This window comes from Pholis gunnellus (genome assembly GCF_910591455.1).
Source record: "Pholis gunnellus genome assembly, chromosome: 14".
NCBI classification, from domain to species: domain Eukaryota; kingdom Metazoa; phylum Chordata; class Actinopteri; order Perciformes; family Pholidae; genus Pholis; species Pholis gunnellus.
In genome coordinates this window covers 778196-804613 of record NC_136541.1, presented here as the reverse complement: position 1 = coordinate 804613, position 26418 = coordinate 778196, and the positions used below count along the sequence as shown (strand labels likewise).

The 26418-nt window shown below is 40.4% G+C and overlaps 1 protein-coding gene across 1 annotated transcript; it reads right to left on the bottom strand.

Annotated features, from left to right (window-relative positions):
• Positions 1-1027: 1027 nt before the first annotated feature.
• Positions 1028-4995, bottom strand: ptmab (prothymosin alpha b). Its single transcript, XM_079173951.1, has 5 exons — positions 4806-4995; positions 2231-2296; positions 2022-2106; positions 1860-1942; positions 1028-1765 (listed from the first exon to the last, which is right to left on the bottom strand). Exons 1-5 carry the CDS (start codon positions 4848-4850, stop codon positions 1721-1723), a joined length of 324 nt encoding a protein of 107 aa, XP_079030077.1. The 5' UTR covers positions 4851-4995; the 3' UTR covers positions 1028-1720.
• Positions 4996-26418: the final 21423 nt, after the last annotated feature.

Below are 26418 nucleotides of genomic sequence, written 5' to 3'. Positions count from 1 at the left end.
AAAGTACAACACTGTAATACTACTGCATTACAAGTACAAGTCCTGCATTCAAAATCCTCTTTTAGTAAAGCACCTAAACCGTGTACTAAAGTATTTGAGTAAATGTAGTTATTACAATCCAGTACTTCACTAGCCAATAATACTACCAGTGGTGGAAAAAGTACTGCGTTCTACTTCATTAAAAGTATCAATACAATTAAAAATACACCACTACAAATGAAAAGAATAACTGCATTCAAAACCCTAATTCAGTAAAAGTAATAAAGTATTATCATCTAAAAGTACTCTTCATGCAAAATGAAACCATGCAGGTAAATGTATTTATTGTGTATTTATACTGATATATTAATGTATAACTGTGTTTTTAATACTGGGGATCCATTTTAAATACTAACTTTATATATTCTAACGTTACAGCTAATAACTATTAGTGCTGCTAAAGTTAATGAATATAGGAATAAAAAGATGCAAATACTCAGAAAAGCAGAACATTTGTACTAAAGTAAAGTATTACTTAATGTTAAACTAAATGTACTTTAAGTATACGATGTAAACATTCTGCAGCAGGACGGCGTTATTACAGATTTAATATTATTTTAATGTTGTAGCTGCTTTATGTTCAACGTTTTAATCCAGTTCTTTTTTTAGCACGTTGCCCTTCAAAATAAAGTGACTGTCTGGTCATTTAAATGTCTAAAGAAACAAACGGAGCCACGCTTACCTGCTCATACTGCGACCTGTCGGGCCTCGACCCCCAGGGTGGGACTGACTGGTTTCATTTATAATATATACATATATACATATATAAATATATATGTATGTATATGCGTTTTATATGCAAAGTAACCAGAAACTGTAGCTGTGAGTAAATGCAGTAGTAATAGAAGTATAAAGTAGTATAAAAATGTAAATATTCAAATACAAGTACCTCACAGTTGTACTTGTGCAGCGCGGCGACATCTTTAAAACAAGCGCACCTTTACCTGAGCGTCTTCAGAGAGGAAGAAAGACAAGCAGAGATACAAAGTACAACTCACAAAATAAAAGTCCGGTTTATTGTCAAACAACAAACTTCGCACATACATCAAAACAGGCCGTCGTAAAAGAAAGAAAAGAAAAGCAAAGAGAAAAGAGGCTCCTTTCTGTGGCCCTCCCATACAAACAAACTAGTTATGGTACAGCTAACGTACATACATTAAATTTACTGGAATGCTCTGAGTTCAACGGCTTTAACAGGTTTTTACTTTCATGTTTCTTTTGTTTTATTTGCTAGTTTCTGTTGAGATATCGTTAACATGGTCAACCAAGTAAAATCTTTCGTTGAAGAAGCACCGATTTGGTCTGACGAGAGAAACTGACCCCTCCTAACAATATGTACAAAAATATAAAATGTAAATAAAAATACAAACAAATTCTCCTTTGTTGTTGTTGTTGTTGTTGTTGTTGTTGTTGTTGAAGAAAAGCCGGATTTCTGCGTCGACGTGTCGGCGGGTTCCTCTAGAAAATTAGTTTTTGCGGTTTTGAGGGAGATCGAGTGTTGAACTCTGATAACGACCATGTTGGATTTTTTATTTATTTTTTATTATTATTATTTTTTTTCTCCTTTTAAATCCTCCAGCTCCTCCACCCGGGACACATGAAAACCGTCACAGGTGGAGAACCAGGAAGTGGTTCAGCAGGATGGGGGGGGGGGGGGGGGGGGGGACGGGGGGGAAACGCATCAATCATCATCATCGGTTTTCTGCTTCTTGGTTTCGACGTCGTCCTGAAAGAAGAAGAAGAAGAAGAAGAAGGTGAGTAAGTTGAGTGGGGACGTCGTGACCTCATTGGCTCAGATTCTCGGCGGTAAAGAAGTTCACCTCTTCGTCGTCCTCGTCATCCTCAGCTGCCCGTTTTGTGCCGCCCTCGATCTCATCATCATCATCGTCGTCTTCCTCCTCACCTGAAAGGAGAAGAAGAAGAATGAGACTCACGAAACTTTTAAGACACATGAAAATATATATTTTTATTTGAATAGCTACCTTCTACGTCATCTTCCTCATCCTCCTCGTCCACCTCCTCGTCATCTTCATCATCATCTACCTCGGGCTCCCCGTTCTCATTCTCCTAGAAATTCATTTTTAAAAAGAGACTTTGAGTCAGAAGTTGTGTTGGAGCTCAACGGTTCAGAAGTCATGAAGAAGTGTGCTCCAGGAGGAACACCACAGAAGAAGAAGGAGGAGGAGGTTACCTTCCCATTGGTGGCAGCATCTTTGCCGTTCTCCTTCTCCTCCACCAGCTTCTTCTCTTTCAGTTCCTGACGGACAGAAATATCAGTTCATATATTTAAACCTTAAATATTATTACTGTCATATACATCAGCTGATCCAGGCTGCTGCTACCTGCCCTAGTTAAGCCCCAGTGCATGCTGGGAACTGCACAGTTTCCAGCCCTCTCCTTGTCAGAGTGAAGCCTTCCTGTTCACACACACACACACACACACACACACACACACACACACACACACACACACACACACACACACACACACACACACACACACACACACCATCCCCTCTAATGTGTTGTAATCTGATACTTCTGATGTGTCCCCCCCGGGGCACTCTGGGTATTGTAGTCTTGCGGGCTGCCGTCTCCGCCATATGTCACGAGACACGCCCGGGAGAGGCACTGCAAAACCCAGGATGCACCGCTCCATTTTAAAATAACACAGGAGGGCGCAATAGCAAAGAATGGGAGGAGGAGGGGGAGGGAGGTGATGGAGGGGGAGGGAGGTGATGGAGGAGGGGGAAGAGGAGGCGGCCGCGCGCGCGGTGCACGCTGCTGCCTGCTCGTTGTAACGGAGGACAATAGACGACGACACATGGCAGGCGAGAGACGCGACAATGAGGCACCGGGACCGGGACCGGAGCTCGAACACACACACACACACACACACACACACACACACACACACACCGACTAAAACACTTTTTTTTTTTTTTTGGGCGACCTACTTAGACCGGAAAACCGCCCGCCGAGCCTATTAATAGCGCTCGGTCTCCTCGTTTTGTCCACATCGCTCCGTTCACAGCCTATTATCCCCGCTGCGCGCGCGCACGCACGCACACTGTTATTGATTAATTGCTCAACATAATCTTATTGCTTAAAATCCATTAAGCCGGTTAAGGAGCATCAAGCGGCTCCTTCTGTTCAGGAGAAGAACGGAGACGGAGCTCGGAGGCGCGCTCTGCTCACCGGATCCTGCGCGTAAAACGGAGCTTGTGCGTAAAAACAGAAATTCTCCACAACTATAAATAGTGTCTGAGCGCGCAGCTTCAGGATGGTCCGCGTTGGTTCATACCGGGCAACTTAACGTTCCCCTCTCCGCGTGCGCTCCATATGTTCATCTGTTCTAATCACTCATAATTATGCAGCTCGATGCTGCTCTTATTATTAAAGAGCTGGATCCTATTCTCTGCTGCGGAGACCCGGACCCCCCCCCCCCCCTCTCTCTCTCTCTCTCTCTCTATACCCCAATTAAAGTTTTACCCGATGTGATCCAAAGCCCGACTAGAGAGATGTTCACATTTACGCACAAAGATATAAAGTCAGAAAGAGAAAAAAACCCGAAGGACGACGACGCACACACACAAAGAGGGGAAACCAGAGCACCGTCACATCACACACACCTCCACAGCCCGGCCACACACACACACACTCAGAGAGACACGCACACACACGCACACACACACACACACACACACACACACACACACACACACACACACACACACACACACACACACACACACACACACACACACACACACACACAAACAGAGGCTGCATTACAGGAAAAAAGAAAGAAACTTTCCCCCTGAGAGACATCGACGCGCTCTGCAAAACATGCTAAAAAAATAAAAATACTGAAGAAGAAGAAGACGCGGAAGCCCGCTGCTCTCCGTGCGTAACGCTACGCTCTCCGGTTCCTCCGGAGGCTGAAGGAGCGGAGCGCGTTCAACCGGCTGCAGCAGCAGCAGCTTTTACCGAGTCGGTAAACAAACCGGGTCACACGGTAAGGACAGGTCTACCGGGGCCCTTGTTGTAAAAAAACAACAAAGTGAGAATCTTGTAAAACGCAGGAAGTGGAGAGCTCCGAAAGTTTGACATTGGTGAGAATTACGCACCGCCGCTCCGCTCCGTCCTCCATTCAAACGGACCAACTTCGCACTACAGACCCAGCTGGAGCCTCAGAACGACCGCTGCGCTGCTCATCACTCTTCTTCAATAGTAACAAACAACAACAACGCGGAACAGTGGCCATCAATCAGCCTGCAAGACGTGGAACCAATAGGCGCGTCAGCAGCGGAGGTTAAAGAGATAAATACATATCAGAATAATAAAGAGGAGAAGAAGAAGAAGCGGGTTGAGTGTCTCTCCGCGAGGAGACCCGAGCCCCGTCTTGTATAAACAAAGAACCCCGCGCAAGGACCGTTCCGTTCCGCTCCGGACACACAATGAGGAGACACGGAGCTCCGTGAAAAAACGCACAACCGATTTCACATGTACCGGAGAGACCCCCCTCTGCTCTCCAACCGGGGGACGCGTCCCCATCAAGAGGATAAAAGAGGAGCCCAAACACCGGCTCCTTTCTCCTCTCCTCCTCCTCCTCCTCTCCTTCCTCCTCATCCAGCGTGTCCCACAAGGCTCTCCCACTTCTCCAGAGTCCGAATGCGCGCGAAGCGACGACGGATAAAATAAATAAATCTCTGATAGAGCTCTGGAGAAACAATAACCCCTCCAGCTTTATTCTGGGTCCTTACCTTGGCAGTGAGGTCCGAGCCGGAGTCAACTTTTGTGTCTGCCATTGTTTGTTTGTTTTTAGTTCAATAAAATAAAGGACGGATTGAAAATGAAAGGGTTGAAGAAAGTAAATCCTCTCCTCGGTGTGTTTTTGGTGGATCAATCAGTGTTATATTGTGCCAGTGGCCAGCGCCGCTGACGGCCGAGCCTTTAATATAGGCTGGTGGGCGGAGCTAAGGCGGGAGGACGGCGGCAGCTGATTGGCTGACGGCTCCACAGAGGTGTTCTCCTCAGCGCGTTGGAGTGGAACAATGGATTTAAAAAAAAAAAGAAGAGAAACCACGCCCCCTTTTCTCCTCTTAACTCCCGTCAGCCTCTGCAACTGTCCTTTCTCTACTAAAAACAACAACAAAAGCAGCAGAAACACACCGATTAAACCGTTAAAAGTCCATGTTTTTAAAACACCGTGAAACGTTAAGTTCACACCGAGCTACGCACTCGGTTGTATCGAAGAGGCGGCTCTCGGTTGACGTTACCTGTCACAGTTTGATTGATTGATGTTCATCTGGTCGAGTCGCGCGGCGACTACGGACCGTTTCTCCCGCCTTCCGTAAGCAGAGTATTCAGAGGAGGAGGGGAAAAGAAACATGGACGACATGGACCGTGTTTAGTGGATTAAAGTACTTTTTATAACGCAACCATCACCTCTAAAGTCGCCCCCATGAACACACGTATCAATCACGTTTAAAACGGGGTAAAGAAACGCCGCCATGTCTGATCACAGCTCATGCGCTCGTAGACCCCGCCCCCTTTCCCGGCATCCATGTTTGAATCTCCCTCACTCATGTCTATCTGCGCACTTAACGCATTTTTTTTTTACATAACCTATTAATTCGTGCGTCAAGGTCGATACACGGTTAAAAAAAACACACACAATCTTTTTTATCGAAACGCTTCGACACGAGTGGTGAAGTGTGTGCAAAGTGAGCGGGGTTTAGTTTAGTGCTCGTGGCCTCATTTCCTCCGCCGCCATTGTTAGAGGGAGAAGAAGAAGTGCGACACAACAAGAACATGCGATGAGACGACGAAGTGCGGAGAAAATACTAATAAAATATGTGCTCATGAACTGACACAACACACGTATTGGTTTTGGGGGTTTTTCCTTACCGAGTTTTGTAAAAATATGGCTTTTACAAGCTGAACATGAGAAGGACAAAAGCGGCACACACACAGAAAAAAGCAGCCGCCATTGCTCGCTCGTGATGGGGGCGATAGGAGAAGGAGGAGGTGGGGGGGATGGGAAGCCCACAGTCACATTCTGCTCCGGTGACGCACTCCGACTCTGATTGGTCGACCCGAGTGGAATAAACGCGGCTTCGTCGCTGATTGGCTGCTTGCGGACGTCTGTCAATTCAAACCCGGGGCTCCGTCGGCGCGTTGTAAACAGCGGCTCCTGGATTATGGATTCTGGACTCACGTGGAGCGACTCAGTGTAGAGTTTCACTTCAGTTTTTTTTTTTCACGTGTTGCTTCCTTTTTCTTTCTTCTTTTTTTACCACCATAATCTCTGAGAGTTCACCATTGTTTTAATGTATTAATTTATTATTAAGATACTAATCCGGGTGTCTGAGTGAGCCTTCATCAGAACCAAACTCTGCCTCCCGACACCTCGTCTCACCGTGTTTTGAGTGTGTGGTTCATCCACACTGGAACATTATACAAGCTTTTATCTTAAAGTGGCCCACCGATGAAAGTATTGCATTATTTATGTATTTAAAGTATTATGACTTGTGGTGACATTCCCGCAAAAAAAACAACAACAACCAAAAAACAGCATTACAGTTTTTCCTCCTTTAAATACACACAAAAACTTTGCACACAATTCTGAAAACCTGAAGCTCATTGTGGCTAAAACAGCATGTGAGAATAATACAGGGTGCACCAGCATTACAAATATCCCACAATGCAATGCGGTAGCAACGGCAACGTTCACAACAATCAATGGCGAACAGCTAAGGTCAATCGCAGCGTGGCAGATATCTTTAGCGTTTTTTAGACGCAACATTTAAACGGCCCTTTTTCGTTAGCGAAACATATCGTTACCTTCGTCCTGGGTTTGGTTTTTATTGAGTTCCAGGAGCTGAACTTGGACGAGGAGGTGATACTAAATGCAAGAAACTACGTCTGGAAGAACAAGATTATGAGGAAAAATGTACAATCATAACGCTGAAACCAAAAAGACAACTACTGAATGTTCTGATGTCCTGGACGTTGTGTGGTGGCCTTTGGTCCTGATTCTTTGTGTTCTAGTCTGTGAAGTACGTTGTGTACCAAAGACTTGGAGCAGTCCGGGTAAACCAACACACATCAGAGCAGTCAGCTGCCCCCGGGGCCCCAGACCCTCAGAGGGGCCCCCCGGTAAAAGCCACAAGTTCACTGTGTGTCAATTGGTTGAACATAATTTGATTAACTGCAGAATTTGCACCATTGAGGAACAATATCGACTGAGACAGATCCCGGATCACCGTTTAATCCTCGGTCATACGAGGACGCTCGCTCAGACATGAGCCGACGTTCAGAGATATTATACTACGTGAGGGGTTTCTCCTCGCATGTATATGTATAAATATATACATATATATATAGATATGTATATATATAGATAGATATAGATAGATATGTATTATGTATATGTATATATATAAATATATCTGTATATATATCTACATATATATATATATATGTAGATAAATAAACCTACTTTGCTTTTATCAAAGATCTATATAATCATTTAATAACTGACTCATCTGAATAAATGCATCTGAAAAGTGAACTCTCATGAACGCTGCACACTAAACCACCTCGTCTCAGTGAAGGTCCTGAATGTGTGTTTAAACTGGAGTTTAAGTATGTGGAGCCTGCGAGCTGACACTAATCCAGGTTCAGAGTTAATCCAGGTCCACATCCCCCTACGGGGGGTGAGTCTGGTCCCCATGAATAGACGTTAACAGACACTTGAGCTTCTCTCATCACAGCTCAGAGCTCACCGGAGGAACCAGAGAGAAGCGAGGTTCTCCGACGTGTTTGGACCCGATGCAGAGAGAAGCCTCCAGCAGCCAATCAGCACGAGGCAGCTCAGTCTGGAGCTCCTCACAGCTCAACGTCAAGAACGTGTTCCACAGCAGGGTTATCTGTTCACTGAGGTCAAGTTTAACGTTACTGCAATACATCACACACATATAACATGTGTATGTGTTCGTATATTTAACGTATATTTACAGATAAAAACCTTTTGATAATAATAACTTCCTGTTATTGTTGTCTGAGGATGGATTGAGGCTCCACATCTTCTGGATCATCGTCTCTTCTCTGCACAGAAAACTAAACGACTCTTTGCTTTATTGCACGTATTTGTTATTTCTTTAGCAATCTGGAGGAGCTGCAGAGGTCTGGTGTTCATTAATGTGCATCACTTCTACCTTTACACACAGTCTACCGCAGTATTATACTTCATTATCATTTGTATATATATTCTACTTATTTATATATTTGAACTTCTGCACTATTTCATGTCATTTAATGTGAATATGACAAATAAAGACTTGAATCTGAAACATGAAATGAAAATAATCTCTTTTTTTTTTACAGTGTATTAAGCTGATTTCAATATTTAGGGCACAAGAGATGATATTTGATGGATTATTTAAATCTGACAGCATCCATTTCAGACCGTTAAACTTACCTCTGGAGCATTGAGCGTCGGTCTCTTCTGGGAATCGAACTGGGGGCCACCGTGGAAACAGCCCACTGTACGATGCTCAACCAGTAGCCCACCTGGTAGAGCTCGATGTGTCTGTAGGAGCTGTCTTTGTGCTTTAGGCACCAAATGTAAACTGTGTGCAGTTCATTCACAATAACTCAGAATAAAGCATTTCTTCACTCGTGTTTCTGACGGTGTGTTTGTCTCCTCATAGTCAGAAATCACTCGATAACCTTTACGGTTACATGTAACATAACATATAATAACGCATGGTGCCTGTGGAAGTGTGTGGTACGTTATCGGGCACAAGAGGAAGTGCAGCGAGCTCGTCTGACTGTGACTTCCTCTGGTGTCTCAACATGAAGTGCTGAAGTGAGCAGGTTTATGTGTGAGGTCCAGGTTTACGTATCCGTCCTGTGACTGATCTAAAACTCTCATTGTTTTACTTTCTCCCCTCTTTCTTTGATGCAGGCTGCCTGACGGTCATTTTCTCCACCTGAAGGGCATCTAAGAGGGAACTTCATCAGGTTCTCTCCACCTGAAGGGAATCCTGGAGGGCACTTCTGCAGATCTTTGTTGGAACACGGTGTTACTAAGCGTTAATTATTGTACAGTGTTTGTCAACAATGTGAACCTCTTACATTAAGATGCATCCAGCTGTACTTGAGTACATGGTGACATCACTGCAGCCAGGTGAGAAGTTAAACCACTGGGCTCTTTAACTGAAAGGTGTCTTCTGTGTGCAGGTTGCAGAGCTCTGAGACTGAGTTGTGATGTGAGGCTGCACAGTTGTATCACCGACATCAGTGCTGAGCTCACTCCTGCTGTTGTGTGTGAACGGGATCAAACCAGCAGAGCAGCACACTCATGATCACAGTCACATGTTCGGCTGTCAACACACTTTTCAATTTGAGCAGAATCTGTTCCACTGAGAATGATGAAGGTTGTTTTTTTTCACTGTGTCATCATTTAATAAATAACAGCCAATGAAACTCCTCTGTCTCTCTCCTCGTCTTCCTCCATTGGGTCACATGACAATCCCATCCTTCTCGCTCGCCCACAGCTTGATTTCACTGTTGAATCCCCATCAGCTCTCTCTCTCTCTCTCTCTCTCTCTCTCTCTCTCTCTCTCTCTCTCCCTCTCTCTCCCTCTCTCTCTCTCTCTCTGTCTCTCTCTCTTTCTCTCTCTCTCTCTCTCTTCCCCTCCCTCTCTCTCTCTCTCTCTTCCCCTCCCTCTCCCTCTCTCTCTCTTCCCCTCCCTCCTCTGTTCTCACTTCCTTGCTTTGGATTAATGCTCTCTCTCTTTCTCTCTTTCTCTCTTTATCGATTAGCCCGCAAGGACATTATGCCTTCTGTATGACATTACATGGAGGAGAGAGAGATCGGTGATTATCACCTCGAGGTGTCTTTGTATCACGTTTCCTTTGTGCCAAATACATAGTTGTGCGATTACAATCTTTCTTTAAAAGTCATCTTTTTAGCACAAACCATGGGCTTTGTCCAAAACGCATCACTGTGTTTATTTTACACCCATTCTTTATTGATTCTATTAAACTCAGTTATAGTTTGTATGCACAAATGTTTTGCATCGCATTGAACTTTAGTGACCAATATTACATTATATTATTATATCAATATTACATTATATTATTATATCAATATTATATTATTATTATCCGATAATAACCTTTGTGGAAGTGATAAAGTTAATTAATACTCCCCCTATAAAGTCTAACTCAAATCCCGTTATGTCATCTCATTTTGTAGGCTTTTTAGAGAAGGAGAGAGCGACGACATCACGCCGTAGAGAAAGAGAGAGCGACGACGTCACGATGTAGAGAAGGAGAGAACGACGGAGTCACGACGTAGAGAAGGAGAGAGCGACGGAGTCACGACGTAGAGAAGGAGAGAGCGACGGCGTCACGATGTAGAGAAGGAGAGAGAGCGACGGAGTCACGATGTAGAGAAGGAGAGAGCGACGACATCACGCCATAGAGAAAGAGAGAGCGACGACGTCACGATGTAGAGAAGGAGAGAACGACGGAGTCACGACGTAGAGAAGGAGAGAGCGACGGAGTCACGACATAGAGAAGGAGAGAGCGACGACGTCACGATGTAGAGAAGGAGAGAACGACGGAGTCACGACGTAGAGAAGGAGAGAGCGACGACATCACGCCATAGAGAAAGAGAGAGCGACGACGTCACGATGTAGAGAAGGAGAGAACGACGGAGTCACGCCGTAGAGAAGGAGAGAGCGACGGAGTCACGACGTAGAGAAGGAGAGAGCGACGGCGTCACGATGTAGAGAAGGAGAGAGAGCGACGGCGTCACGCCGTAGAGAAGGAGAGAGAGCGACGGCGTCACGCCGTAGAGAAGGAGAGAGCGACGAAGTCACGACGTAGAGAAGGAGAGAGCGACGGCGTCACGACGTAGAGAAGGAGAGAGCGACGGCGTCACGACGTAGAGAAGGAGAGAGCGACGGCGTCACGCCGTAGAGAAGGAGAGAGCGACGGCGTCACGCCGTAGAGAAGGAGAGAGCGACGACGTCACGCCGTAGAGAAGGAGAGAACGACGGCGTCACGACGTAGAGAAGGAGAGAGCGACGGCGTCACGCCGTAGAGAAGGAGAGCGACGGCGTCACGCCGTAGAGAAGGAGAGAGCGACGACGTCACGCCGTAGAGAAGGAGAGAACGACGGCGTCACAACGTAGAGAAGGAGAGAGCGACGGAGTCACGACGTAGAGAAGGAGAGAGCGACGGCGTCACGCCGTAGAGAAGGAGAGAGCGACGGCGTCACACCGTAGAGAAGGAGAGAACGACGGCGTCACGACGTAGAGAAGGAGAGAGCGACGGCGTCACGCCGTAGAGAAGGAGAGAGCGACGACGTCACGACGTAGAGAAGGAGAGAGCGACGGCGTCACGCCGTAGAGAAGGAGAGAACGACGGCGTCACGCCGTAGAGAAGGAGAGAGCGACGACGTCACGCCGTAGAGAAGGAGAGAGCGACGACGTCACGACGTAGAGAAGGAGAGAGCGACGGTGTCACGACGTAGAGGAGAGAGCGACGGCATCACGCCGTAGAGAAGGAGAGAGCGACGACATCACGCCGTAGAGAAGGAGAGAGCGACGGCGTCACGCCGTAGAGAAGGAGAGAGCGACGGCGTCACGCCGTAGAGAAGGAGAGAACGACGACGTCACGCCGTAGAGAAGGAGAGAGCGACGGCGTCACGCCGTAGAGAAGGAGAGAGCGACGGCGTCATGACGTAGAGAAGGAGAGAGCGACGACATCACGCCGTAGAGAAGGAGAGAACGACGGCGTCACGACGTAGAGAAGGAGAGAGCGACAACGTCACGCCGTAGAGAAGGAGAGAACTACGGCGTCACGACGTAGAGAAGGAGAGAGCGACGGAGTTACGACGTAGAGAAGGAGAGAGCGACGGCGTCACGACGTAGAGGAGAGAGCGATGGCATCACGCCGTAGAGAAGGAGAGAGCGACGACATCACGCCGTAGAGAAGGAGAGAGCGACGGAGTCACGACGTAGAGAAGGAGAGAGAGCGACGACAAATAAATGCAAAGATATAAATTCACTAAAATTGTTATTCATTGTTAAAATAATATCAATTAGTAAAAAAACTTTTAAATTAACAGGAACAACAATTCAAGTGCAAATCTTTAAAATGCAGCAACTGAATAATAGTTTAAAACAATACAACTGCATAAAATGAGAACAAATTGTAAAAAAATCACAATTAAGTCGCAAACATACTTGATTCATATTTGAATAAATGGTTTAGCAGATATTGCAAGAAGCCCTAAAACTTGTGTAGCGAGGGTGAAATCTCTGCAGATATCTGACACGTTTGTTGCTCCCTCAGCTATGTCGTGTACTAACACATGACGTAGTACACGCATGTGTAATCAGACATAAACAGAATGTATACCTGCTCCACCTCTCCGACTCAGTATCGGCTCAATATCTGATATCAGCACAGGATTGGTGTGTCCCTATTCATAATAACCAGCATGCACTGGGGCACCATTGACCTAACGCCACTGAATATAGGTGTAACGTATCGCGGTAATATGTATATTGTATTATGAGTTCAGTACTTTGTGGTACTGACAGCATGCTGCATATAATCCAGGAACAGCAGGAGTTCCAGCATGTAGGAAAACAAACAGGACTGAGGTTCCAGGAGGATTTCCTCTCTGAGTTACAGCTGATTTGTGGAGGATTCAGAGGAGCTGCAGGAGACTTGAGATGTCTGGAGGAAGACCAGGTAAACAGTGTTGAGAGCACACAGCCCTGTTACAATGCTGTTATGTGTGTGTGTGTGTGTGTGTGTGTGTGTGTGTGTGTGTGTGTGTGTGTGTGTGTGTGTGTGTGTGTGTGTGTGTGTGTGTGTGTGTGTGCTCCATGTTAGCCTCAGAAACACTGAGTGTTTTTAAAGGCGTCTCTGTGGCTTTACGAGGCCGTAGCCCGAGGCTCCACATTTACTGCTGGAATTCTGTTTGAAAGAACAAGCTGAGACAGTGAGGGGCTCAAGAACCCGGCTGCTCCTCCACAACCACCTCTCCTGCTCCTTCAGAGGACCTCCTCTTTCCTCCAGACCTCCTCCTCCTCTAACCGGGGAAACACTCAGCTGTCTGCAGTACCAGCTGCTGCCACTGTGCTGCTGTGCAAGGCACCATGGAGTCCCTGTGTGGAGCCACTCTGTCTGCAAATACTACTACTGCTACAAGTACTACTACTACAACAAATACTACTACAAATACTACTACTGCTACAAGTACTACTACTACAACAAATACTACTACTGCTACAAGTACTACTACTACAACAAATACTACTACAAATACTACTACTGCTACAAGTACTACTACTACAACAAATACTACTACAAATACTACTACTGCTACAAGTACTACTACTACAACAAATACTACTACAAATACTACTACTGCTACAACAAGTACTACTACTACAACAAATGCTACTACAAAAACTACTACTGCTACAACAAATACTACTACTACAACAAATACTACTACATGTACTACTGCTACAACAAATACTACTACTACAACAAATACTACTACAAAAACTACTTTTACAACAATTACTACTACACATACTACTGCTACAAGAAATAATACAACAACAAATACTTCTACACATACTACTTCTATGACAATCCTCTCAGCACACACACACACACACACACTTTGACACGACCCGTTCCCCTATCAAAGCATTACCCTCCTTTGTGTGAGATGCATTAGCATGAAAAGTGAATCGGTGTGAAGACTTTCAAACATCCTCTTCTTCACAAAAGGTTTTTGGTCCAAACCCCCGCTGAGGGGCTGCTGGTGTGTGTGTGTGTGTGTGACAGGTGACTCCTCCAGGTGATTTTAGTTGTCTGGTCAGATAAAGGTTTCACACAATCCACTTCATGACGCCACCTAAATGAAGCAAATTACGGGTAAAAACACGTAAAAACCACTTTAATGGCGCTCTGAGATAATTGGTTCGTTAGTAGCACCATAGTGGCAGCTGGAGGAACTACAAACATGGAGGAACTACAAACACAACGTCCTCTGACTTTACATCACAGCGCCATCATCAGGCCAACGTGTCAACATGTCCAATACAAATACCTGCAGAACTATAAAGACATTTACTGATAATTAAGCTAATGTTAGCATGCTAACACGCTAAGCTAGGATGGATAAAGTACTCAAGAGTTTTTACTTTATGTAATACTACAGTGTAGAAATACTCTGATACAAGTAAAAGTCTTTATTTTACTTAACGAAAAATACAAAAGTATCAGCGTCAAAATATACACAAAGCGGAATTATGCAGAATAATTTATATTTTATATTATATATTATAATTATTGATGCATTAATGTGTTCATCACTTTAATGTTACAGCTGGTAAAAGTGGAGCTCGTTTTAACTACTTTATATACTGCTGGTACTTTTATCTATAATAATACATCATCATTTATTAGTTTGTAACTAAAGTTATCAGATCAATAAGTGAAGTAAAAAGTACAATATATACCTCTGAGATGTAGTAGAGTAGAAGTATATATAAAGTTGCATGAAATGAAAATACACAAGTCAAGTGCAAGTACCTCCAAAATGTACTTAAGTACAGTACTTGAGTAAAAGTACTCTGCCTCAGTAGCCTCTTAGTGCGTTGCTCAAGGGCGCCTCAATGGTGGTAATGAGAGAGGCCCTTTCTCTGTCCAAACCAGATTGTTTTTGTGTGCTAGTTTGGGAATCGAACCGACGGCCCTCCAGTCATAGGTTTGCTTCTACAAACTTTACAATAATTTGTATTTTTACAAAAAAAAAGCCTGAATGTGTTCTGAGGTTTTAAACTGAGAGTCGGCCGATAAGAAGGAAACTAGATAAACAGCAAAAAACACAGTTTAGTGAAAGATTAGTATCAGTGTATGAAAACGTTACGCTCCCCCTCACAGTACAGCCCAAGAAATGAAAAGTGAGCATCTGAAACAGGAAGAGGCAAAAGTGTAACTTCCTGATCATGTGACAGAAAAAAAGAGCTGCATGAACTCCCCGAGTGATGCTTTTTAAACTGACCTGAGGAGGAAAACTTGATGCCTTTCTGTGAGTGAGATATCAATCTCATGTCTGTGTGTATGAAGCTAGAGTCAGGATGTGGTTAGCCTAGCTTAGCACAAAGACTGTGAGCAGGTTCTGCCGAAAACACACCAACCAACTAATTTAAAGCTCTTTGATTAACATGTTGTATTTTGTTTAAGCATACATATTGATTAAAACATTTAATCTGTAGTCCTTGAACGACAAAACAACCAAAATTGCCACAAACACCAGGCTAAGCTATTAGAGCGAGGAAGAGATGTTCCGCTGTTGGGCTTATTTTCTGTTACCAGTTAGCGAGCTAAGTAGAGGAAGGCTTTGCTACTTAGCTACCTCGCTAATTCCACCCTGCTTCCATGTTAACATTACACTGGGAAGAGATATTTAGTCCAACAAGCTAACTGACTAACTAGCCAGCTCTAGGGATGGACAAGCTAACTAGCTAACTAACCAGCTCTGGAGATGGACAAGCTAACTAGCTAACTAGCCAGCTCTGGAGATGGACAAGCTAACTAGCTAACTAGCCAGCTCTGGAGATGGACAAAATAACTAGCTAACTAACCAGCTCTGGAGATGGACAAGCTAACAAGCTAACTAGCCAGCTCTGGAGATAGACAAGCTAACTAGCTAACTAACCAGCTCTGGAGATGGACAAGCTAACTAGCTAACTAGCCAGCTCTGGAGATGGACACGCTGGCTAGCCAGCCACAACTTGCTAGCCAGCTGTAACTAACATGTTCAGAGGATTATTCTAGGCTCCGCCCACAAACACACGTCATCCTGTTGACTAATAAAAGGCGTCTGCAGTCGAGAGAGCTGTCCCTTGAACCTGAAAGGAACTCCAGCTGAAATATCAATTCATATTTAATAAAAGGTTTGGGAACATAACAGCAGCTTTGCGATATCTTATTTAAATGTTCATGTTATAGATGTGCTAGTACACGTGTTTGCACTACTACTGGTATTCGTATCAGTACTACTACAAACATCAGCAGCATTAATATTTAAACTGGATCTCAGCGGATGTCGTGTGTCTGGAGGTGAGCGGGTCAAACTGAGGCTCTGACCTCGTTATGATACAGCTGTACTGAGCATGCTCAGTCTGGCACACACACACACACACACACACACACACACACACACACACACACACACACACACACACACACACACACACACACACACACACACACACAGAGTCAGACAGATGTCCCTGGTTGCAGCTCGCAGCCCATTAGCCGTGTTTAATTATTGATCTCTATAGAGTCCTGCAGCAGGCAGATGGACACACACGCACACACACACACACACACACACACACACTCACACGTGGTGATGTCACCAGTCAGTGTGTAGTGTACATCTGATCTAATTGTATTCAGAAGATGATGATTCAGTGATGATGTTGGTTCAGACTGCTGAGATAAAAAAAAACATTTTTGTGATGTTTGTGACAAAATATCATAAATACTAAATGTACTTTAGATGTAAACACTTGACTAATATAAATATATTTGAATATGTTGTACTTATATATTAAAAAAGAGTCCACCAGAGTCCACCAGAGTCCACCAGAGTCCACCAGAGTCCACCAGAGTCCACCAGAGTCCACCAGAGTCCACCAGAAGCTCGGTCAGAGATCCGGTGATTTCATGTTCTAGTCTCTGCCTCCATCTGCTGGCAGCACACAGAGGAAGAGGCTTCATGATCACAATCATCTGTTTGATTTCACCAAATACTTTGACTGTTTATATTTATCCTCTAAACGGCTCAGCTCTGTGAAGTTTGATTAATATATTTACTTTATAACAAAATGTAAATGTTTTAACAACCAAGAATCTCTGATTTCATTTTAGTCCAAAATGAAATCAACAACACTTCATAATATTAGTTTTATCATAATTAAAATGAAATAACTGGCTTTTATTTCTGGATTTAACCTCATTTTATTTTATAAATATAGTTTATTTTGTTTTATTTAGTCTTTGTTGATGATTTATTTATTAGTTTATTGTTATATTTTATAGAGATATTTAATCATTTGAAGTTGTGGGAATTAGATATTTATATTATTATATTATTATAATATATTTATGTTTATATTTAATAATATTATACCTCTTTTTGAAAAAACTTGAAGTTTTCATTCAAGTTAAAACGGTGAAATTATAAAATATGAGTATTTTATTGTAATGATAATGAGGCAGTAGTACTACATGTAGCAGTAGTAGTTGCAGTAGTACTACATGTAGCAGTAGTGGTTGCAGTAGTACTACATGTAGCAGTAGTGGTTGCAGTAGTACTACATGTAGTAGTAGTGGTTGCAGTAGTACTACATGTAGCAGTAGTGGTTGCAGTAGTACTACATGTAGCAGTAGTGGTTGCAGTAGTACTACATGTAGCAGTAGTGGTTGCAGTAGTACTACATGTAGCAGTAGTGGTTGCAGTAGTACTACATGTAGCAGTAGTGGTTGCAGTAGTACTACATGTAGTAGTAGTGGTTGCAGTAGTACTACATGTAGTAGTAGTAGTTGCAGTAGTACTACATGTAGTAGTAGTGGTTGCAGTAGTACTACATGTAGTAGTAGTAGTTGCAGTAGTACTACATGTAGCAGTAGTGGTTGCAGTAGTACTACATGTAGTAGTAGTGGTTGCAGTAGTACTACATGTAGTAGTAGTAGTTGCAGTAGTACTACATGTAGTAGTAGTGGTTGCAGTAGTACTACATGTAGTACTACATGTAGTAGTAGTGGTTGCAGTACTTGCAGCAGCAGCATCGTGTCTCTGCTGCTCTCTGGTGGTCACTCTCTGCCTCAAACAGCACAATGTTAATAATATCACATTATTTTACATAAAAACAACAAATTGACTTGAGTAAATATTTGTAATATATTTTGGGTTTTATTTCTTCATTTATAATGAACACATGTACACACGTGTACACACGTGTACACACGTGTACACACGTGTACACACATGTACACACATGTACACACACATACACATCCCTTTACTACGAGCCGTAAACAAGAAGGATAAATAAACATAAATAATGTTAAAGCACGCTGTCAAACTAAAGCCGTGAGAAGTACTCAGATCCTTTACTGCAGTAAAAATACTAGTACCACACTGTGAAAATACTCCAGTACGAGTAAAAGTCCTGCAATAAAACCTGACTGAAGTAAAAGTATGTAAGTATCATCATCTAAATGTGAAGTATTGATAGTTCCTTGTGTTTTACTTTATATCTGATATTTCTGGAGCTGTCAGATAAATATAGTTAATGAAAAGTACAATATTAACTATATACAGTTACATAAAACAGAAGTTTTCAAGTAAACTACAAGTACCTTTTAATTTGTACTTCAGAGCAGTTCTTGAGTAAATGTACTTAGTTACATTACATCACTGCACAACATTCAAAGTGATGTAATCTCTCTGTTTGAGTGGAATAAATGATTATTTTCTGATTCAATTAAAAACACATTTTCATTATTTTCCTTCACAGCTGCGTCTGTGAATCTGTGATGAGCAGCAAGTCTGAGCCTGAACTGAATCACACTGAGTTTCACTCGTTAATCATCAGGCCGGTTTAAGGTGGAAGTAACGTGTCAGCTGGAAACGAGACTAAAGACTCAGAGATCCTCTTTAAACGTCTCGTTTACCTGAACGTCAAAACGCTGTCAAAGCACGTTACCTGTACTACATACATACTTAGAGTGATGGAAGAAGTACTACGGTCATTTACCAAAGTAAAAGTACTAATACCACAGTGTGAAATACTCTGTTTCAAGTGAAAGACCTGCATTCAAAATGTTGCTTCAGTTAAAGTACAGAAGTAATATCTTCAAAATACACTTAAAGTACCAAAAGTAAAAGAACTCCTTCTGTAGAATAATATATATAATATATATGAGTATTGATGTATTAATGTGTTCATCAGTTTAATGTTGCAGTTCCAATGGTGGAGCTCGTTTTAACAACTTCATATATTTCATATAAGTTTAATCTATAATAATACATCATCATTTAAGAGTTTATGTTTAGTTTTACTAATCTAAATATGTTAAGTAACTAGTAACTAAAATGATCAAATACATGTAGTGAAGAACATTTAATGTAGAATAAACAGTAATATAGATTAAATATTTAATGTAGAATAAACAGTAATATATAGATTAAATATTTAATGTAGAATAAACAGTAATATATAGACTAAATATTTAATGTAGAATAAACAGTAATATATAAATTAAATATTTAATGTAGAATAAACAGTAATATATAGATTAAATATTTAATGTAGAATAAACAGTAATATATAGACTAAATATTTAATGTAGAATAAACAGTAATATATAGATTAAATATTTAATGTAGAATAAACAGTAATATATAGATTAAATATTTAATGTAGAATAAACAGTAATATATAGATTCAATATTTAATGTAGAATAAACAGTAATATATAGACTAAATATTTAATGTAGAATAAACAGTAATATATAAATTAAATATTTAATGTAGAATAAACAGTAATATATAGATTAAATATTTAATGTAGAATAAACAGTAATATATAGACTAAATATTTAATATAGAATAAACAGTAATATATAGATTAAATATTTAATGTAGAATAAACAGTAATATATAGACTAAATATTTAATGTAGAATAAACAGTAATATATAAATTAAATATTTAATGTAGAATAAACAGTAATATATAGATTAAATATTTAATGTAGAATAAACAGTAATATATAGACTAAATATTTAATGTAGAATAAACAGTAATATATAGATTAAATATTTAATGTAGAATAAACAGTAATATATAGATTAAATATTTAATGTAGAATAAACAGTAATATATAGATTAAATATTTAATGTAGAATAAACAGTAATATATAGATTAAATATTTAATGTAGAATAAACAGTAATATATAGACTAAATATTTAATGTAGAATAAACAGTAATATGTAGATTAAATATTTAATGTAGAATAAACAGTAATATATAGATTAAATATTTAATGTAGAATAAACAGTAATATATAAATTAAATATTTAATGTAGAATAAACAGTAATATATAGATTAAATATTTAATGTAGAATAAACAGTAATATATAGATTAAATATTTAATGTAGAATAAACAGTAATATATAGACTAAATATTTAATGTAGAATAAACAGTAATATATAGATTAAATATTTAATGTAGAATAAACAGTAATATATAGATTAAATATTTAATGTAGAATAAACAGTAATATATAAATTAAATATTTAATGTAGAATAAACAGTAATATATAGATTAAATATTTAATGTAGAATAAACAGTAATATATAGATTAAATATTTAATGTAGAATAAACAGTAATATATAGACTAAATATTTAATGTAGAATAAACAGTAATATATAGATTAAATATTTAATGTAGAATAAACAGTAATATATAGATTAAATATTTAATGTAGAATAAACAGTAATATATAGACTAAATATTTAATGTAGAATAAACAGTAATATATAGATTAAATATTTAATGTAGAATAAACAGTAATATATAGATTAAATATTTAATGTAGAATAAACAGTAATATATAGATTAAATATTTAATGTAGAATAAACAGTAATATATAGATTAAATATTTAATGTAGAATAAACAGTAATATATAGACTAAATATTTAATGTAGAATAAACAGTAATATATAGACTAAATATTTAATGTAGAATAAACAGTAATATATAGATTAAATATTTAATGTAGAATAAACAGTAATATATAGATTAAATATTTAATGTAGAATAAACAGTAATATATAGATTAAATATTTAATGTAGAATAAACAGTAATATATAGACTAAATATTTAATGTAGAATAAACAGTAATATATAGATTAAATATTTAATGTAGAATAAACAGTAATATATAGATTAAATATTTAATGTAGAATAAACAGTAATATATAGATTAAATATTTAATGTAGAATAAACAGTAATATATAGATTAAATATTTAATATAGAATAAACAGTAATATATAGATTAAATATTTAATGTAGAATAAACAGTAATATATAGATTAAATATTTAATGTAGAATAAACAGTAATATATAGATTAAATATTTAATGTAGAATAAACAGTAATATATAGATTAAATATTTAATGTAGAATAAACAGTAATAGGTTCCCAGAAGCCATTCCGCTACGAAGGATCACAGCTCCAGTTATCACCAAGGCTCTGCTTCAAACAGATCAAGGCACCAATTTAAAATCCAGAGTCTTTGTTCAAGCACTTCGAACACTGGATGTTAAACCTGTAACATCTGGTCCGTACCATCCAGAAAGTCAGGGGGAGAGATTTCACCAGACCATGAAATCAACGTTACGCTCACACTGTCATGAGGCAGAGCGGGGCTGGGATGACAGTGTCCCACCGTTATGAAGCTGTGCAGGAGTCTTTGGGTTTCAGTCCTGCTGAATTGTTTTTTGGACATGAAGTTAGGGGTCCTTTGAAAGTTCTTAAAGAGCAACCGGTCATACCAGAGAAGAGGGTCAGAAGTATCCCAGAGTACGTCAGCAAGCTCAAAGATGGCCTCCAGCTAGCCTGCTCCTTGGCTAGAGACGCCCCGACCTCTTCACAGGCAAGGATGAAGGTATGACCAGCGAGCCGTCACACACTTGTTTCAGCCAGGAGACAGAGTTTTGATTCTTTCGCCTGTACCTGGTTCTGCACTTTCTGCCAAGTTTTCCGGTCCTTACGTTGTAGAAAAGAAACTAAATGAAACAAACTACGTTATCCAAACTCAGGCGACGGACCAGAGTGAATCTGATGAAGCAGTACCACCTCCGAGAAGGTCATCAAGGGTCATCAAGGGTCCATGAGTTAAGGACCGCAGTCTCACCTATGGCATCCATTTCAAAGGTGAGCACTCCTGATAATGGTGATGAAGATGGGTTGGCCCCACCACTTGTCTCATCTCCCTGATGACCAGAGAGCGGATGTTCTGGAACTTATTAATGACTTTCCGTGTCTGTCCAATGACATTCGCTCCCAAACTTCTGTCATAACTCACGACGTCGTCTTGATGAACCCTGTGAAGCAGCGTGCCTGTCGGGTAAATCCACTTAAGAGGGAAGTCATGAAGAAGGAGGTTGTCTATCTTGTACAGAATGGATTTGCAGTACCAAGTTCCAGTCCATGGAGTTCCCCCGTCTCCTGGACACCAAGTCTGATGGTACAGTCCAAGACTTTGTAGTGACTTTCGCAAGGCTGTAACTGTTCGTGATGCCCGTCCATCAGCCCTAATTGATGACGGCATTGATGAGATTGGTCCTGTAACCTATGTGAGCAAACCTGACATGTTGAAACGGTATTGGCCAGTTCCTTTAACCCCACATGCGTCTGAAGTTTCAGCTCTTGTGACACCGGATCGTTTCCTGCAGTGTACCGTCCTGCCATGTGGTATGTGTAACGCTCCTGCTGCCTTTCAAAGACTAGTAAACGCCGTCCTGGGAGACGTTCCACACTCTCGTAATATATGGACTTAATGTAGAATAAGCAGTAATATATGGACTAAATATAGATATATAAGTTTCTAGCAGACAGTGAAGGTTTCAAATATAAAATATTTTTACTACATGAAGCTCATTATACTTGTGTACTTTTACTGCACAATACATGAACAGGTCGGTGTCCATAGCAACCAGGAGGACAGAGGACACTTCAGAAGTACACACATAGTATCAGCTTCATGTAGTGAAAGTATCAGCAGTAAAAGTACACAAGTATTATTAGCTTCATGTGGTCAAAGTACTCATAGAGCAGTAAAAGTACTCGTAGAGCAGTAATATTTCTCATGTGTGTGTATATATATATATGTGTGGAGGAAGAAAAGTGTTCACGCCCCAACACAATGGTAACACAATGGTAACACAATGGTAACACAATGGTAACACAATGGTAACACAACGCTCCATGTTGAACTTCTATTGAAATAACAACATTTTGTGACTCCTCATTCTGCGCTTTTTCAAATAGAATAAAGAAAATTGCAATCACTTTCAAGTAAACCAGATCGCTCCATCAGACAAAAACAAATACATTGTGCAATCACTTTCTTAGAACAATACAAATAAAGTTCTATCTGTGCAAAAAATAACTAATATTTGGCAAAAAATAGCTTATTGTGGCTGCAATTAACCTGTTTTACACTGAATATCTTTTCAAAACGACATGTGTGATCACGTTTCATCAGTATCAGTGGCTGCAATGAGCTGCTTTCCACTACACATCTTTTTAAACGGGGAGCAGACTTGATCCGGCCTCTCAGTTCATGCTCAGTGTTGAGCTGAGATCTGTATTTAGTTTTGAGAGGCAACAGTAGAAAAGCCGATCTCACAGAGGAGGGATGTGGTGAAGGGAAGCACACTGAGCTACACATGTGAGTCGCTGAGGATCTTGGCCGTCGCGCAAGCGCAGCGTAACCTGTTAACGACGTGACGTAAACATTTACACGAAAGCACAGGCATTTCTCCACGTACTTATTAATGACTTAGATTTATGTCCGTGTACTTTGTACTTTTGTAATATGTGAAGTTCTCGATAAAGTTCTTGAAATAAAAGAATTCTGCATTTCCCCGTGCGCCCCAGCTGTAATACCACTGCGCCCCACTAGAGGGCGCGCCCCACAGTTTGAGAAATACTGCGTTAACAAGAACCGGCTGGCCGACCGGAATATCTATGATCAGAATCATTATAACTGTGTTATAACTGCTCCTGTGTGAAGGGAATACTGCTGTTAACAAGAACCTGATGTGTTTAATCAAAGTGTTTGCAAACCAAATGTTGTTGCACTTTTGTTCATATAGCAGTACTTTAAAATAAAAGTGCGCAATACACTACTTTTGAATTCATTATTGAATTTTGCGCATAACAATGAGATTAAAAATGTGAATCGTTGCCCAGCACTAATATATATATATATCATTATTAGACAGTTGAGAGTATTCTCAGCTCCATGCAGTAAATATACACATAGAGCAGTAAAAGTACATAGAGAGATAAAAGGTCTCCTGGGACTCAACACACATACTGTGTGTATATATATATATATATATATATATATATATATATATATATACACACACACACACACACACACACACACAATAAACAGCAGTATCCTATAGTACAGGGGTCACCAATTGGCGGACCGCGGTCCGGATCCGGACCCAGGACCTAAAACCGATAGATCACGCTGACCAATGCGTTATAAATCACAGCCAATCAAATATGAGTATTCTCACAAGTTTACATGTATACACACCGTGACACTTCCAAACAGAGAAAAGTGGACAGAGACTTCAGAGTCTTAAACCAAGAAAGGACAAACTCATAGAGGTGAATCCTTCCAACGGGCAGTTTTAAAACAGTAGATCTCATTTAGAGCAAACGTATCATCTCACATCTGAAATGAAGACACAGAAAATAAAGCAGAGAGCCGATATGATCAGAATCTAACACATGAATTCACTCACTGCCCATGATGTCAACAGAGAGAATAGAGCTGAAACAAGACGTTTAATAACCAGATAAAGTCCTGAACACTAATGTCTCTCATTAGAAGATGAGAAAAATATAATATTTTGGCTTTTTTGATTAACATCACTTCACACCTGAATGAACGGAACTTAAAGCTGCAGAACATTCAGTGAATTACTTTATTTTAAGAGGCACATTTTTCAAAAGGTTTCTGTTATTCTTTAATCCAGACTTTATTTTACTTTAAAATGAGAAGAACATTTATTTATATATTTCTATGTATTATTTATAATCCATCCAGTTACATTTGAAAACTGAGAATAATAATAATTAAAATATAATTGATGTGTACTTTCTTTCTTTATCTGACAGTTGTTGACTACACAGAGACGTTGGTACTACTACTAGGCTTTATATATATATATATATATATATATATATATATAAAAATATACATATCGCACTAAAGTACAAGGTAGATATTTCTGTAATGTTCCTTTGCACGAGGACATTTTCTCAATCTGGACCTTTTGCAAATGTAACTGAATACCCCTGCTATAGTATGTTGAGCCAGTTCATGAGTGTTTAGAATGTAAATTAAAGACTAAATTGATATAAAAAGTATATTTTGTCAGCAGTGTGAACAAACATTAAAACATTGTTGTGTGTAATGAGCGTTGAGGCCTCTAGAGGGCGCCAGCAGCGCTGCAGACGTCTCATCCTGTTACAGGCCGATGTATTGATGCTGGTGTGTGTGTGTGTGTGTGGGGGGGGGGGTGAAGTACACTGTTACCATTCAGTGTAGTGGAACACTGTAGGTTTGGTATTCCTGCTGTTTACCATGAACCGCCCCCCCCCCCCCCCCCCTCTACTGTCGTCTGTCTGTCCCCTTAAAACCCACCCGGCCCACAGCCACCGACATCAAACACTCCTTTGATACGGATGGCCTGCGTGTGTGTGTGTGTGTGTGTGTGTGTGTGTGTGTGTGTGTGTGTGTGTGTGTGTGTGTGAGTGGGCGTGCGAGAGTGCGCAAGCGAGAGTGTGTGTGTGGGCGTTTCCATACCATAGCAGTAAAGACGTAATTTATTCTGGTGTAAAATGTGAGATGGATTCAGGTTAAAGAGGATGTTGACATTCTGAACTACAACTCCACATTCAGAGAAACTACAGAACATTTTAAGGACGATTAAACAGTAAAGATGTTAAGAAAATCACTTAAAAAGCATTAAACATCAAAGAGTGAGCCCTTTAAAGGAATAATTAAGATGATTACAGTTAAATAAACTAAATGTTTAGAAGATAAATGAATCATTTTGAGATAAAGTTCATGAACAGGAAACACATTTATAGTTGTAGTTTTATAAATAGTGTTTAATCTTTCAGAATAAAAGTCTGGAACATGATGCCGACACACACACACACACACACACACACACACACACACACACACACACACACACACACACACACACTGTTCTCTGTGTGAGTGTGTGTGTGGGAGTGTAGTGTGTGTGCGCGTGTTTCCACTTGACCTTTCCACTTGTTCTTTTTCAGCAACATGTTAAAGTTAATAATTTAAAGTGTGTGTGTTAGTGTTATTGTGTGTGTGTGTGTGTGGATCGGTTGCACGTCTGTAGATGTAAACGCTGCATGTTGAATGTGACGCTGCAG